The 16,971-nt window shown below is 40.6% G+C and overlaps 1 protein-coding gene across 7 annotated transcripts in view; it reads left to right on the plus strand.

Annotated features, from left to right (window-relative positions):
* The window catches only part of ATP10D (ATPase phospholipid transporting 10D (putative)), a 44,043-nt gene that overhangs the window by 26,219 nt on the left and 853 nt on the right, over positions 1-16,971 (plus strand). For all 7 annotated transcript variants that reach the window (XM_054064698.1, XM_054064702.1, XM_054064695.1 and 4 more), the window contains 11 exons: positions 2,932-3,547; positions 4,891-5,000; positions 6,358-6,484; positions 7,700-7,884; positions 9,554-9,863; positions 10,462-10,538; positions 11,464-11,589; positions 12,038-12,238; positions 14,006-14,086; positions 14,307-14,411; positions 15,744-15,931. In XM_054064698.1, the coding sequence (XP_053920673.1) occupies positions 2,932-3,547; positions 4,891-5,000; positions 6,358-6,484; positions 7,700-7,884; positions 9,554-9,863; positions 10,462-10,538; positions 11,464-11,589; positions 12,038-12,238; positions 14,006-14,086; positions 14,307-14,411; positions 15,744-15,931 (2,126 nt within the window). The remainder of the gene's footprint in view (positions 1-2,931; positions 3,548-4,890; positions 5,001-6,357; positions 6,485-7,699; positions 7,885-9,553; positions 9,864-10,461; positions 10,539-11,463; positions 11,590-12,037; positions 12,239-14,005; positions 14,087-14,306; positions 14,412-15,743; positions 15,932-16,971) is intronic.

The raw sequence follows: 16,971 nt of genomic DNA on the forward strand, positions 1-16,971 counted from the left end.
TGTCCATCTAGGCAGTAAATCTACAACCATGGCTGGAGACATTTCCAAAAGGCATCTTGTGTAGTATAAAGTATAAATAAGCCTGGTATTTAAGTATGCTTCCAGGCATTTCAATAAAGCATAGTAGGCAGTGTATAGGTCCATGTGAATGGAGTAGCTGTGTTCATAGTTACTAATCGGCCATTCCTTAAAAGTGGTATAGAAAAATATACAGGCGAGATTCTCTTTTTTTGAGAATATTATTTCTGGATAACTCACTAGCAGGGGAGATCTCCAACTCACTAGTAGGTAGGTTGGGAGGGACAACGTGGCATGAGGTTTCTGAGTTTGGGTCAGGGAATCACAGAATCACAAGGTTGGAAAGGACCCATTGGATCATCGAGTCCAACCATTCCTAACACTCCCTAAACCATGTCCCTCAGCACTTCATCCACTTGTTCCTTAAACACCTCCAGGGAAGGCGACTCAACCACCTCCCTGGGCAGCCTGTTCCAGTACCCAATGACTCTTACTGTGAAGAATTTTTTTCTGATATCCAACCTGAACCTCCCCTGACGGAGCTTGAGGCCATTCCCTCTTGTCCTGTCCTCTGTCACTTGGGAGAAGAGGCCAGCTCCCTCCTCTCCACAACCTCCTTTCAGGTAGTTGTAGAGAGTAATAAGGTCTCCCCTCAGCCTCCTCTTCTCCAGGCTAAACAACCCCAGCTCTCTCAGCCGCTCCTCGTAAGACTTGTTCTCCAGCCCCTTCACCAGCTTCGTTGCTCTTCTCTGGACACGCTCCAGAGCCTCAACATCCTTCTTGTGGTGAGGGGTCCAGAACTGAACACAGTATTCGAGGTGCGGTCTCACCAGCGCCGAGTACAGAGGGAGAATAACCTCCCTGGACCTGCTGGTGACCCCATTTCTGATACAAGCCAAGATGCCGTTGGCCTTCTTGGCCACCTGGGCACACTGCTGGCTCATGTTCAGTCGGCTGTCAACCAGTACCCCCAGGTCCTTCTCTTCCGTGCAGCTCTCCAGCCATTCTTCCCCCAGTCTGTAGCGCTGCATAGGTTTGTTGTGCCCCAAGTGCAGGACCCGGCATTTGGCCTTGTTAAACCTCATGCCATTGGTCTCGGCCCAGCGGTCCAGCCTGTTCAGATCCCTTTGCAGAGCCTCCCTACCCTCCAGCAGATCCACACTTCCTCCCAGCTTAGTGTCATCTGCAAACTTGCTGAGGGTGCACTCAATGCCTTCATCCAGGTCATTGATAAAGACATTGAACAGACCTGGACCCAGTACTGAGCCCTGAGGAACTCCACTTGTGACTGGCCTCCAGCTGGAGTTAACTCCATTGACCACCACTCTCTGGGCCCGGCCATCCAACCAGTTTTCAACACAGGAGAGTGTGTGCCTGTCCAGGCCAGAGGCAGACAGTTTCTGAAGCAGAATGCTGTGAGAAACTGTGTCAAAGGCTTTACTGAAGTCCAAGAAGACTACATCCACAGCCATTCCCCCATCCAGTAATCGAGTGATTTTGTCATAGAAGGTGATCAGGTTAGTTTGGCAAGATCTGCCTTTTGTAAACCCATGTTGACTGGGCCTGATCACCCGGTTCTCTTGCATGTGCTTCATGATAGCACTCAAGATTACCTGTTCCATGACTTTCCCTGGTACTGAGGTGAGACTGACAGGCCTGTAGTTCCCTGGATCCTCTCTGCAACCCTTCTTGTATATGGGCACAACATCAGCCAGCCTCCAGTCTAGTGGAACTTCCCCAGTCAGCCAGGACCTCTGGAAGATGATGGATAGGGGTTTGGAAAGGACATCCACCAGCTCCTTCAATACTCTTGGGTGGATCCCATCTGGCCCCATAGACTTGTGGGAGTCTAGCTGGGCAAGCAAGTCTCTAACTGCCTTCTCTTGGATCACGGGAGCCTCATTCTGCCCCTCTAACTCTTGGATTTGTAAACAGAAGGAACAACTTTCTTTGCTATTAAAGACTGAGGCGAAGAAGGCATTAAGTACCTCAGCCTTGTCCTTATCCCCTGTCACTGTTATTCCTTCTGCATCCAATAGAGACTGGATATTCTCCCTCGTCCTCCTTTTCCTGTTAATGTATTTGTAGAAAGGGTGACATGAAAGCTCTCAAGCTTTGAGAAATGACATGAAATGACATGAAAGCTCTCAAGGCAATAGAAGGTTTCAGTGTTGCCTTGTCTCTCTTTCCATAATGCTCAGTGGAGACACACTACAACTTGCCTGCAGTTGCAGTAGAACTGTAGCTAGAGTCTGTCCTTACTTTATGCTTTTCAGTGGCAAAGTAGAACTCGTCCTTAACTATTGACCAGTAATGAGCAATGAATGTCAGCCTTGCATGCCTTGTTCCTTGTTTATGAGCTATTAACTGCCTAACTGTTCTGAGTAACAGTAAGCCAAGTATTTTGTAACATTGATGAGAGGGGAATTGTCTTTTGTTTTAAATTTGGACATTAAAGAAGTATTGGTAAGGTACTGTGTTTTTAACAGTACTTTTAGCTAGTTATGGTGAGGGGTATGGAGTAGGATTATTCTTCACAGGTATCTTACTGATTCAAAACAAGAAGTGTTTAGTTCCATTTGCCACAACTTTTAATAGTTTCAATCTCATACTAACTGTTTCATTACTGAAACAGTTCAAAAGAGAAGTATTACATGGAGTCATGAAGCAAACTTGGAATGCATACAGTTTTCTGAAGTATTTTTACAATTCTTTTGGTTTGAATAACGAAACTCTTACAGAAGCTGTCTAATGTACTTGTATGGTTATATTTTTAATACAAGCAATCATACTCAGTAAATTTAAAAATACTACATTAATTAAGAAACATACATAGTTTGAAGTTATCCTTCTTTAATATAATGAAATATGAAGGATTTAACAAAAATGCTTTCTCTAACTGTTCTCTTGCAGATGCGACTCTCTTCACTGGGTGGGGTGCCTATTAAATCACTTGAAGAAATCAGGCAGATGTTCCAGAGGTTGTCCATCAGGAGACTAAGTTCCTCCCCACTTCCAAGTGTAAAAGATTCATCATCTGAAAGCCCCAATAGTTTTGTGAGCAAACTGTCTGTTTTCAGAAGTAAACTGGTTTCACCTGCTTTGGATGGAGCTGCTCAAAGGGCTGCTGAGCCTCCCAATACTGACAGCCCAGAAAATTCCCAAGTGCCTCAAGAACTAGATATGGTGAATGTAGCTGCTGGCTGTGAATACAACACTGCTGTGTCATCTGTTGAATGGTCTCAGTTACCTAAACTATGTTATGAAGCTGAAAGTCCAGATGAAGCTGCTTTGGTTCATGCTGCTAAGGCTTATAAATGTATTTTACAGTCTAGGACTCCAGATCAAGTAACTGTGAACTTTGCAGGCCTGGGATCTTTAACATTTCAGCTTTTGCATATCCTGCCTTTTGATTCAGTGCGAAAAAGAATGTCAGTGGTGGTTCGGCATCCAGTCTCCAACAAAGTGGTGGTGTACACAAAAGGTGCAGACTCAGTCATAATGGATTTGTTGAGAACTGCATCTGAAGGTATCTATAGAACTTCTGATTCTTTGCTCACCTTTGTCGTTCTTCAGTATAGTTGAACAGATGGCCTGATTCATGAGAAGAGATAAGTAACCAAGCAGAGCTATTAACTGTGAATAGTTCCTTCTCAGGAACCCAGAAGGGTAGTATTGCTTGCCAACTAGATATGGCTGTGCTATGTGCTGGCGTGAACTGAGAAGAGAGAAGCAGATGTTATTCAAAGGATGTAGTGTTGTCTTAAGCAGACCCTTTGGAGCCAACTGAAGAATTTCCAGTTGTAAAGTAAGGTCATCTGCTTGAAAAGTTGGCTTTGCTACACATTGAGACCTGTTCATTAGAATGAGATAACTTTCTAGCCTTTACTTATGTTGGTGTTTCTGAGCTGTTGGGGAGAGGTATTGGCAGCAGAAGTCGCCTATCAGTGCTTTTTGAGTTTTTTTTTCCCTTGACTACTATTTCTGTATTTCAAGTTGTTACTAATACTGTAAAGTTGTGTGGTGCCTTCTGCTGGGCCCTGTTGTTCAAGGGTAAACGTTTTTTGGAACCTGCCACAGGAGGGATGCACTGTGTTGTTTAAGCACTCACTGATTTATCCATACAGTCATTGATTTTTAGCTGAAGGCAGCAAGGAGAAAATATTGTCTGTGTATGTTAGAAAAAAATACCTAAATAAGTTCAGAAGATGTTCCAAGTTTTTTTTTAATGGTTCAGAAAATAATATGAAGGAATTATTTTTAAAGACTTGCTTTCTGCAGAAGAGAGTTTGGTTTGTATGAGCCATGTCTGGCCAACAATAGCCATCTAAAGTCTAGACAAAATGGGGCAGAAACAGTACCTGCAAAATCTGTTGTCTTACTGGGTGTCTAATTTCATGTCTGGAGGTGCTTCTCCTTATTTGATTCTCAGAGTAGACTTGGAACCTAACTTTTACACGTCCAAAGTTAGGTGATTTGCATGCCTGTCCGAATAGTCTACCCCTTAATAGTTATTTTTAAAATAGTTATTTTCTGCATCTGCCCTTTTAGCTCCCTCCCACTGGACCAGTGACAGTAAAGCTGCTTGGTTGTCTGTGGCCCAGTTAAAAAAAAAATTATTAGTTAGTGGCATCAAAAGATGTATCAAAACCAGCTGGGTTCCCCCTCACTGCTTGTGCGGCTGGCACCCCGCGTGCTCCAGTGTAGATGCAGCCACAGTACATTGTGCAAATATGACAATATGTTCATAGTTAAAATAAAACCTATTCTAATTTTGGTATTTTCAAAAGGTATTTACGTTAAATTTAGCAGAAAATTGTGACGAACTAAGAATGCATGTTTAATTTGCTTTCTTTGCTTTTTATACGATAGTAGCTACTAATAATTCAGAAATGGAACAAAAGAAGATTAAAGAGAGAACTCAGAAGCATTTGGATAACTATGCCAGAAGAGGACTGCGTACTCTGTGTATTGCTAAGAAGGTATTCCTTTTAATACGTATTTTTAAGAATGTTTTCAGTCTGTGACTGACCTGAGTGGTATACCAATGGAGCAGACATCACCACTTCTGAACAGATGCTTCGAGGCCAAGCGCAAGGTCCTACACGTGGGTTGGGGCAATCGGTGATTTCAGTACAGACCACAAAGAGGACCTGAGGGCTGGAGTACCTCTGCTATGAAGACTGGCTGAAAGAGTTGGAGTAGTTCAGCCTGGAGAAGAGAAGGCTCCGGGGAGACCTTAGAGGGGCCTTCCAGTACCTGAAGGGGGCCTACAAAAAAGCTGGGGAGGGACTTTTTGCAAGGGCATGTGATGGGACGAGGAGGAATGGCTTTATATTGGAGAGAGAAATATTTAGACTAGACATTAGGAAGAAATTCTTCACGGTGAGGGTGGTGAGGCACTGGCACAGGTTGCCCAGGGAAGCTGTGGATGCCCTATCCCTGGAGGTGTTCAAGGCCAGGTTGGATGAGGCCTTGAGCAGCCTGATCTAGTGGGAGGTGTCCCTGCCCATGACAGGGGGGTTGGAACTAGGTGATCTTTAAGATCCCTTCCAACCCAAACCATTATATAATTCTATGATTTTGTTTATCTTTATGTTCTTTCAGGAGGAATTTGTAAGTTGACTCAGATCAGTTTCCGAGTTCTGTTAAATTGCCAAACATCTTAGTAGCCTAATTGTAAAATGGGTTGTCAAATAGCCTGATTTTACTTCAAGAGTCCTTCGCAGGTTTCCTTGTGTGAAATTTAACCTGGTTGGAATTCCAGACACAGAAAACAAATTAAGTCAGACTACTTTTATTTGGTTTCACAAACAGGTTGCTCTGTTATGAGCTCTGGATGCAAAATTTAAATGATGTTTTGAGATTCCATTTCAAATTCAAAACTGCTCAGAAGTAAAATTCCACAGCAACTGATACAGGCAAGAAACCTCTTTACAAAGCATTATGTACAGTGAAAGTACAGGAGGTGTAGCTGTGCAGGCATCAAGCTGTACGTAACTGTGCCGTGATTCTGTGACTGTGTCAGTGCTGCAATTAAAGATCAGTAGGGAGCTCATTGGCCTGCCTCCCTTCCATCTATATGGATATCTGTCAGGCAGCTCCAGGAACCGACAGGGTGCCAGTGAGTAAGCTGGCTTGTGAACCCTGGCAAAGTAATCTAGCACTGTGAACGTTGTACTAAATCCATTGACGTGTTGCAGCACATAAGTAATACACTGCCAGGGGCTTCATTTCTAGTTTCAGTATGTGTCCAGCAGAAGGAACTTGAGGACACTTCTGAAGTGTCTTTGAAAGCACGATATAGATACATGTTGTGTGTTTTCTCTCCCTCTGTAGGTGATGAGTGATGCAGAATATGCAGAGTGGTTAAATAATCATTTTTTAGCGGAAACCAGTATTGACCATAGGGAGGAGCTGCTGCTTGAATCTGCCATCAGGCTTGAGAGTGAGCTGACTTTGCTCGGTAGGTAGAAAATGCTCTTACTCCCAGGAAATGGCTTGTGATGTTCATAACTGAAATTTGCCTGCAATGAGCTGTGCTAACCTGAGTTTGTGTAACATGCAGCTTTCTACAGACCTAGAATTTATCGTCACTCCTGAATTTTCATAATTCTTACTGGTATGTTTGTAACTAGTTGTAAAACACACTGAAGACAGCTGGTGCTCTTCTGTTGTTTGTAAAGGGTAATGTTTTACTGATTTTTTTTTTTTTAATTGGGTTTCTTTTTTGTGCTCACTAGAGTTTCTTTAACTGTCATCATGTAAGCATGTGACATGATAATAAATCAGAGGCTTGCCTGGGCAAACATTCACAGGAGTCCCACTTCTGGCCATGTTTTCCATCACTGTTGTGTTTGTGGCATAGGAGGTATGATTGTGCTGTGTCCTCCTATAACAACATAGAGATAAGAAGATAGGTATGCTTCCTCAGGAACCATTCCTCTGATGGTCATTTAGGTGAGCAGAAATTAGGAGGTCAAAACAAAAAGAAAAGTGTTTGGTGTAAACAGCAGGCAGTCTGAGATAATAGCTCTAAAGGACTGCCCAGCAAATAACATTTAAAAAAAAAAGGTGCAAAGATCTGACTGTGGTGGTAAAAGCAGCTCATGCTAGAAGCTGAGGAGAAACAGATCCTATTGTGTGGAAAGGTATTACTTCCCACGTTTTGTGCCACATCTGCTCAGAGCACGTGCCATAAAACTTGATACTAAAGAACTGTGCTGCTAGCTGCTGTAGTTTTAAGGAATGATGTGGTCTACAGGTGCCTTTTTGTACTAGAGTCAGCAAAGGGAAGTCTAGTTACTGTGGAGGCCTACTGTGATTTGGGGTAGTCTGAGGTAGGAGGGAGTAGGAATAATGGAGTGTATTTGCATGAGAAGCCTGGGAGTCTGTGTCCAACAACCCCTGTAGGATGAAACCACCATGAGAATGAGAAAAGTTGGCTTAAAAGGGTCTTGTGAAGAGGTAGAGATCCCTGAGGCTGTAAATGTGTCAACAGTCTCGCATGTGGTGGGCTCTAGGACAGAAAGATGTGGAAGGGAGGAATTCCCAAGCATGTCCATAGGATGTCTGGTTTGGGATCTGAATACACACAGAGGATCATCTTGTCTTGTCACTCTTGCAGCATTTTGGTTTTGGAAATATAGCAGCACTAATCCTTCTGCTTGTATAAATTAAGGTGCCACTGGCATTGAAGATCGCTTGCAGGAGGGTGTTCCAGACACAATACAGGCGTTACGGAAAGCAGGAATAAAAATATGGATGCTGACAGGTGACAAGAGAGAGACAGCTGTCAACATTGCCTATGCTTGTAAACTGCTGGAACCAGATGACCGGATCTTCACTCTCAAATCACAGAGTAGGGTGAGTGGAAGACTACACTTTTCTTTTCCTTTTTTTCTCTACTTAAAAATTCAGTCAGGCTATATCACAGGGCAATACAGAAAAAAGTATTCTCCACTTTCCCAACCTACCAAAGACAGCATGATTTCTTGGAAGATGAAAATACTGGAAATCTGATGGTTTGCTTCCTTACAGGCAAAATATGAAATCCTTTCTATGTATGTAACATCTGTTTATATACATTCCCTAAATTAAGGTTAATTATCTGAATTGAATGGACTACTATATTTCTTCTTGTGGTAGGTTAGACAGTTGACATACTTCACGTGCTATTAGAGATTTCAAACAGCTGTGAGTTATGGCATGTTAGCAATATAAGAATTATTGTCTTGCAAATTCTTTTAACTTTTGTGTTGCTTCAGGTAATATATTCCCTCAGCCCTGCTTGTCTTGCATAAATGTACAAAGAATTGTCTCATTTAGGTCCATTGGACAGTATTCAAGAAAACTAATCTGCCAACAGTTTTATCAGTGAAAATGCCACCTTCTCTCCAGCACCCGGTAACTGAGTCTTATAATAAAGAGTGGTTAAAAAAGCTGCTGGCTTGGGTTGCGAGTTTAATCGTACTTGATCATTGTGTCCTCTTGTGGATGCCTTCAACCAGCTGTTTTCAAATCTTGATTTTTATGAATTTTTGATTTCTTATGAGAGAAATGATTAACTGTAAGTGGTTAATGCCATGGAATGAAATGTCTCTCCTCGGAGCAGAGACATGAAATCTGAGACTTCTCTAAAGGGCTAGAAGGTTTTTCTAAGACTTTTTAATTTTCTTTTTTTCTATGCTTATATGTTACTTTAGAAATTCAGTTTGTACATGCCATAAGAGATCGTATGGCAAGTGGTAAATGTGGGGAAGATATAGTGGAAAAAAAAGGATTTTTAATCCAGTTGTGTTCGAGGAAATCTTGATTTTTCACTAATGCTTTTTTCTTCCTTTTTTCCTGCTGGGCAACAAGCGTCTTACTTAGTAGTGAGAATTGAGCTCCTTTTGCAGAAGTGCTCGTCTTCTCTCTAATTGGGCTTTGATATAGAACAAACAGGATTTTATACTGTTACATTTCAAAGTAAAATAACGGGAAGATTTAAAAATATGTATTTTCTTCTATAGAGCATGCACATTCCATATATTGATATCAAGATTCAGTTAGGCATCTTGTATTGATTCTGACAAAGTGAAAAATTCCACAAGGCCAATTCTTCAGTGATTCATTGCAGCTCACCCTATAATGTGATTTGAAATGCACTTTTGGCTTTGCTTGCCAGACAAAAGAAATGCAGAGAACAAGTCTTCTATCAAAGCTGTGTGTATGTTACAGAATCCTTAATGGTTGGGTTTTTTGCTAGTCTGTGAACGTTTTCTGATTTATTTCATTTTTTTCCAGTTCTCCTGGTACTATACCCAAGCCAATCTACTTAAGCAAAGTTGAATCAGAGGTCCTTTTATTAACAACAGACTGATCCTTTGTTATTTTAAAGGGTTATTCAGCCTCATGTCAGCCTTTCTGGATTCAAACGAAACACTTAAATGAGGGCAGCTTTTGACCTTTTCTCCATATGTGTTTTATAAATTGAAAAGGGAGCTAGAACATGAACACTATTTAATAAGTTGTGTTTCTTGTCTTTAATTAGGATGCCTGTGCCTTGGGGATGAGGAAAATTCTAGAAAGCTTCCAGAAAAATACTTCTTCAAAAAAAAAATTCAGTCACAAACGTGAGCTTGTCTCTGCAAGTCCTTCCACCCAAGCTCCAGGGTTCAGTGCAGGCCTGGTTATTGATGGAAGGACTTTAGAGTATGTTCTTCATGATAGCCTACAGAATATATTCTTGGAACTCACAGAAAAATGTCGGGCTGTAGTCTGTTGCCGAGCCACACCACTGCAAAAGAGCGTCCTGGTACAACTGGTGCGAAATAAGCTGAAGGCAATGACGTTAGCTGTAGGTGAGTCCTGTGGTTGTTTTCTTTTCTCTGAAAGGAAGTAGAAACCATTTTTTTCTCACCTATGTTTTTGGTATTGTCTATCACAAAATTTAACTTGCAAGTTATAGTTTGTCTCTTTGAGTTATAGTTGTCTCTAACATAAGATGATGTTGGTCTTCTGAACTTACTCATGGTAGTCTGAAGCTACAAGAACAGCAGCAGTCATGCACAGTGTTATGTACCGTCCGAAGGAGCAAGTAAGGAGGTTTTCCTTGTTCTCCATCACAACTGCCCGAAATAGGGAGTGAGAGGGGAGATGACTGGCTGTGATTTAAAATACACATTTTCTGTTCAGCATAACAATTACATTCTGACAAAATGAACAGTTCATATTCATTTCCTTTCGGTCAGGCCTTCCGCTTACTAATCCTGCTTTCTTTAGGGTTTTCAATTGGCTGCACTGTTGGCCATAAAAATGTTTTTCTCTGAACGCTCTGGTGTTCTTGTACACTTGTCTTTTCTTGCCACCTCCATGGCGATGTGATAGCCAGCTGCCTTCAGGTTGCGTTTCAAATAAGAGAGGCTAGTTTTGATTTTTACTCTTTTCTTTTCCTTGTAGGTGATGGTGCCAATGATGTCAGTATGATCCAGGTGGCTGACGCTGGTGTGGGAATATCGGGCCAAGAAGGCATGCAGGTAGTGTATGCAAAGACAGATGAAAATGACATAGGATTCCATTTTAAATCAGTTCCGAGCTTACCCTGGAGGCTGAGTGGCTCCACAGTCCATTACTGTGTATCGGCAAGAGGTTGCAGCCTGAGATCACATCCAGGCTCTGGCGATCTGAGAGAGGCTGAGAGAGTTGGGGCTGTTCATCCTGGAGAAGAGAAGGCTTCAGGGAGATCATATAACTGCCTTGCAGTACCTGAAGGGGGCCTACAAGAAAGCTGGGGAGGGACTTTTTGTAAAGGCATGTAGTGATAGGACAAGGGAGAATGGCCATAAATTGGAGGGGAGAATATTTAGACTAGACATTAGGAAAAAGTTCTGCATGATGAGGGTGGTGAGGCACTGAAACAAGTTACCCGGGGAAGCTGTGGATGCCCCCTCCCTGAAAGCATTCAAAGCCAGGCTGGATGGAGCCTTGCATGGCCTGGTCTAGTAGGAACTAGTCTAGGGCATTTGAAACCAGATGATATTTAAGGCCCCTTCCAACCAAAACCATTCTATGATTCTGTGATTCATTCTATAATCTCCCAGGAGCACTCAGAAGCTGCAGGGGTTCAAACTCCAAACAGCAGAGCTTGCTCCCTGTCACTGAATTCCTTATTACTCATGTCCTGCTAGGAAATAAGCAGCCTTAACAGTGGTGATTTCTATGAAGTTATGTGGCAATAATAAAGACAGCAATGTTTCTGCCAGGTTGTCTTGAGCTGAGCTGTGTGTATTAATGTAAAATATTGTATCAAGAGGCTCAGATCTGAGTGAAGGTAAGACCGTAAGCACTATGCATAGAAAAAATAATAATTTCTAACAGTTAGTAATTTGCTCACTTGGCAGTATCTGAAGTTTACTTTAACGGTTTGGATATAACATATCCTTTCTTCCATGTGTGTTGCAGGCCGTGATGGCAAGTGACTTTGCAATCTCTCAGTTTAGACACCTCAGGAAGCTGCTGCTTGTCCATGGTCACTGGTGTTATACCAGACTTACCAACATGGTACTTTACTTCTTCTACAAGAATGTGGTATGTACCTATCCCACTCCAAGGAAATTACAGTTTGCGTATCTGAAAGCAGGGAAGAATTTAAGGGGGTTTTATAGTCTTTTTTATTTTCTATTGTGAATGGGTTAAAAAAGACACAAAAAGCAATTCAGTTTCCCATTTATGTCTGCGGAGAGCAAATTTATTCCTTGGATTGAATTCTTGCTCAAAGCCATTGTGCAATTTAATAAACAGTGGGTAATGGGCATTATTAACATGGTGGCAGCGTGACTATTTAAACAAGTCATGTTCAGTTTTGAAATGTAAAGCTGTGTGCTAGTCAAAGTGTGGGATTGGCAGGAACTTTGCACGGCTTATACTTGATTTGCCAGAGATTATGGTAACCAAACCTAAGGTCTGCCTGTATTGTTCCTGGCTTTTAAAACAGGTCTATGGGTAATATTTTATCATGTCATCTTTGACTTTTCAGGCCTACGTGAACCTTCTGTTCTGGTACCAGTTCTTCTGTGGGTTTTCCGGCACATCAATGACTGACCACTGGATCTTGATTCTTTTCAATCTCCTTTTTACATCAGTGCCACCCATCATTTATGGCGTGCTGGACAAAGATGTGTCTGCAGAGGTACTCATGCAGCTCCCACAACTGTACATGACGGGCAACAAATCTATGGTAGGTTAGAGAATGCTTGGTGTGAAGCAAATTGAAATGGTTAGCATTGAGCTATTTCTGTCTTTCTTTCCGTAATGCTTCCTATCAGCAAACCGCTTTCTCTATTAGAAAAACATCTAGGCCGTGTACAAATTTATGTGCACAAATAAAAGCTGTTTTTTTGATTCATAAGTTTATGCTTTTTTCAGCCATACACCCAACCTTATCAGACATTTGGATGATAAGAGAAATTAAGGACTTAGAGTGTAGCTATATACTAGGTAAACATTGCTACCAGCATGCTTCATCCACTGCCTCAGCTGTCAATGTGCTTCATCAAAATTGGTTTCTTTTGAGCATCTGGGCTTACTTTTAAAAATAAGGGCTCTAGATACTGTGTTTTTCACTGTCATATAAGGGGTTCAAGTGCGCAAAATTCATGTGGAATGGATAAGAACCAGAGCAAATGCCTTTCAAATAATGCCTCCAGAAAGTTTTGTCATTTAGTCAGAATGAGTATATTCTGGGACTTGCTGGTGGCACTTTTGTCCCATCTGAAAACACAATATGCCATATCTGCTCTGTAAGTAAATTCTGTCCAAACATTAAGCACAGAAAAACTCAGGGAGTAGGGATTAATTTCTAAATAAAAGTTATGTAAATCAGTGTAAATTTCCTGGTTTCTGCTTTGCCTAGCATAAATTCTAGCGTAATTTTATCTTTATTATTTGTTTCTAATTTTAAAAAAAAAATTTGTTTATTATGAGAGTTGAAGGCAGTGACATAATAAGCCTGAGTCAGAATAGATACTAGAAACCCAGAGGGAGGAAACATTGAGCATATGATTCACCTAAAACTCACCACTTTCTTTATGGTCATAGCCTTTCAATAATCGATTTGATATTAGGAAGCATTTCTTTACAGAGAGAGTGGTCAAACATTGCAGCAGGTTTCCTTGAGAGATTGTTGATGCCCCAAGCCCCTCAGTGCTTAAGGAACAGCTGGACAATGTCTTTACTAACGTGCTTTAACTTTTGGTCAGCCCTGAAATGGCCAGACAGTTGGACTAGATGGTCACAGTAGGTCTCTTCCAACTAAAATATTCTGTTCTTTTCTAGTCTGTTCTGTTGAATTCTAGTCTAGTTTAGTCTAACAAATACTATTTTAAAAAAGAGTTACAACGTGTTGCATGCTAGTTTGTTCAGTCTTGTCTATATAACCTGGCAGCAGTCTATATCTTGTGTAGAAGAGAAGGAAGGATATGCAGTGAGGAGACCATTTGGTTTGGGTTTTTGTGGACTTCTACATTTCTTTTTACATACCCTTATATATTTTATGTTGCTTGTTTTACAATATTTTTGCAAAATCAAGTACTGTTTTGGTACCAGCACAAACTAAGAGGCAGATGCACATGTATCAAAAAGAAGGGGGTCAAGACAGAAGAAACTGGGACTTGGCATTTAGTGACGGTAAGATGCTAGGGTAATACACCGACCCTAGTCCTCTCCCTTCCTTAGTACTCAGTTAGCTGAGGCTCTTCTGGCAGAAATAGCTGTAAGGTCAGAGTTCCCAGATCTGGCTGCTGATTTAAATACTAAGTTAGCTACATGTGTGGAGTGAAGTCTTCATTCTTATTACCACAACACAAAAGATGCTTCTTTATTGGGAAACTAACTGGAATTACTTTTGCAGGTAATCTTTCTCCAAATCCAAATTAATGCTAAATAAGGATGCAGGAATTTGTTCGATTTTTTTTCAATGCCATTATCTTTTTTTTTTTTTTTGCAGGCTTACTTGCCTTCAACTTTCTGGATAACCTTGCTGGATGCCTTTTACCAAAGTCTCATTTGCTTTTTTGTGCCTTACTTTGTAAGTTGTGGGTATGAAACACATTTGTACATTTTGACATACTAAAAACTGGGGAAAATTAGAGAATACAGTAAAGTGTCTGATTTTACTTTCTCATTATTGGAACTGAGCTGAACTGTGTGCATGCAAATATGTATGGTATTGAAACAATTTGGGCCACTTTGTTTATTAGAAGTATACTTAAGGAATATATTGTGCTGACCGCTGTCTTCCTTTGCAGACTTACTGTGGCTCAGACATAGATATTCTTTCTTTTGGAAACCCTATAAACACAGCAGCGCTCTTCATAATACTGTTTCACCTTCTCATTGAGTGCAAGTCTGTGGTGAGTACTTTGTTTCCAAAGAGCATGTTCCCAACAGCGTATGTGCATACAGCTTTCATTACAGATAAACAGAAGAAAGACCTTGATATACAAACCAGAATAAGTATAAAAGGCCCAAAACCTAAATGTTTTGTTCATGAGCTCTGCTAATGCATCTGTCACTGGAGCCACTAGAATTACTTGAGTGACTAAAATTAACAAAATTTGGCCTCAGAATTATTTGTAAATAGTGAAAGACTCCTACTTCATTTGGGTATGGTGATTCTGGGGATGTCAGTTTAGTTTTGCAGATGGTAAAACCAACTGATGATCTACTCAGCCTTCATTAGTTCCCAAAGCTTGCATCTCAAAGACAACAATATGGACTGTTAATTTTGAGTGCTTGGAACTGATTATCTAGTCTGTATCAAGGATAAACAATTTAGGTATATTTTATATGTGTCAGAACTAGATAAATGGTATGCTACAGAAATGATATTCCGGTTTTTAATAAAGTCAGCACAAGCTAAAGCATCTGTCTTAGCTTCGATAAATTTACAGCCCTTGCAACAGTAATACTTGGCTATTTTGCATAATTTTAAAGAATATACAATAGTATTTACAGTAGAAGGACATAGATTAGTGGGTTTTGGCTTTTTCTCTGGTTTTTTTTTGAAAATATTTTTTAAGATTGTTTCATAGTGGATGAAATTTCAAGTTGTGATTTAGTCTTTTCATTGCTCATGTGGGAGCATGGGAGTGGTTATAAAAACATGTTTACTGAGAATATATTGATAACATGAGTGTATCCACTCTGAATAGGAAAATGTTATTTAAGTTGAGTTTATTTGGCATTTTTAAATGGCAGTAAGCTGTCAGATCAATGACTGTGTCATTTCAATAGTAACTATTATAGCTGTTTAGGTATAAAGTTACAGAAAACTCCAATATAGAACAGTTAATTAATGTCACAAGCAGGATTTATAGGGTGGTGTCATGTGAAGATCTTGCCTCCATGTGCTTGAGAAGGCTTTCTCTGCTGCCAGTGGATGAGGTGGCCATCTAAGGCAAATGGCACAAAAACCATCTTTTACAAAGGAATCAAAAGCTACGCATTTAGTAAAATAAAAAAAAAATCAAATGGCTGGATTACATGTGAACCATAGGAGGAAGGCTTTGTTCTTACTGGCATGTTTTGTATGAAATAGGAATATTATCTGAACAGATCTATCTTCTGTCACATTAAGCATTTGTCCTTGGAGGAAGAGTGTGTGCATGAGTACTCACGTACAGGTCCTGTGGATCTTTGTGTTTACAGCTTAAATCTGATTTCTTTTCTTTTCTGAATTGCAGACTTGGATACATGCAGTAGTTATAGTTGGCAGCATCCTTTTTTACTTGCTCTTCACTCTGGCTTTTGGGGCAACCTGGAAAACCCACAACCCACCATCAAATCCCTACTGGATCATGGAAAAGCACATGATAGATCCCGTATTTTACTTAGTTTGCTTCCTGACTACTTGTGTTGCTCTGCTACCCAGGTACGTTTCTGTTTCATAATTGCAGATTGCTGGTGTTAACAGAATTGGTTTTCTTTGAGTCAGCCATGGTATAAATATCTCTGGCTAGAGCACTTCTGCCCTTATACCCCCAATGTAAAGAAAGTTTAATAACTCTACCAGACCAAGCCATGTGAAGATAGCTTTTTAGTGACATGTTCTCAAAGTAAAGAGAACTTTCAGTCCGTAACTGAAAAAATTCTTTTGTGGTTTATATTATATTAAATTATATATTTTATATTAAATATTGTCTTTGGAGGAGAAAAACAGAAATTTTTGTTACCACAGAGTTTATAATTTACATACAAATCAATTAAATTAGCGACCAAAGTTTAACATGTACTATACATAGAAGTACTGTGCTTCATCTGTGTTTATTTGCAAAACCATTTTCTGTTTGAAATTTACATGATGAATAGATGTTATAATATTTAGAATGAAGTGTGCATGTACAGGCTTCTTTATGGGATGGAAGCACGCTGACTAGATAGATTCACAAGGAATTCTCAGTTGTGTTTTTATCATGCCTAATATGTGTTTAAGTGTTTTGCCTTACTGAAGAAGTCATAACTCCAACTCGGATAACTCATTCATCCTGGAAAGGCAGGACTATTGGGTGGAGGTCCCAGAAGCCAGCACAATGAGCAGGGAGAGACCTGAGTGAGCTGACAGACAAAACCAAAGCAGGTGAAAACCAGTGAAAGAGACTTCATCAAACTCTTGGTTTATGTGTATTTAGTACCCACAGCCATCTTCCTTTCACTGGCTGAACATGAACTCGAGTCTGCAGCCTATTAGCTAAATACCTCCAGTGCTAATTCATTCGTTCTTCTGTGTTATGTCTCTTTCCCTCACATCATTTCAGAAAGAGTGGGACTTGAAACTGAATTGCATAGACATACTGAGAGAAGTGCTGGGGAGAGTTTACTGCCGTTTCCTCCTCACCTGACATAATTTTATATTGTTAGGCACAGTCTGAGCACACTTTCTGCATCAAGTGCTGCAGTATAGGCTGCATGAGC

The sequence above is a fragment of the Cuculus canorus genome, chromosome 4 (genome assembly GCF_017976375.1).
Source record: "Cuculus canorus isolate bCucCan1 chromosome 4, bCucCan1.pri, whole genome shotgun sequence".
In the NCBI taxonomy this organism is placed as follows: Eukaryota; Metazoa; Chordata; class Aves; order Cuculiformes; family Cuculidae; genus Cuculus; species Cuculus canorus.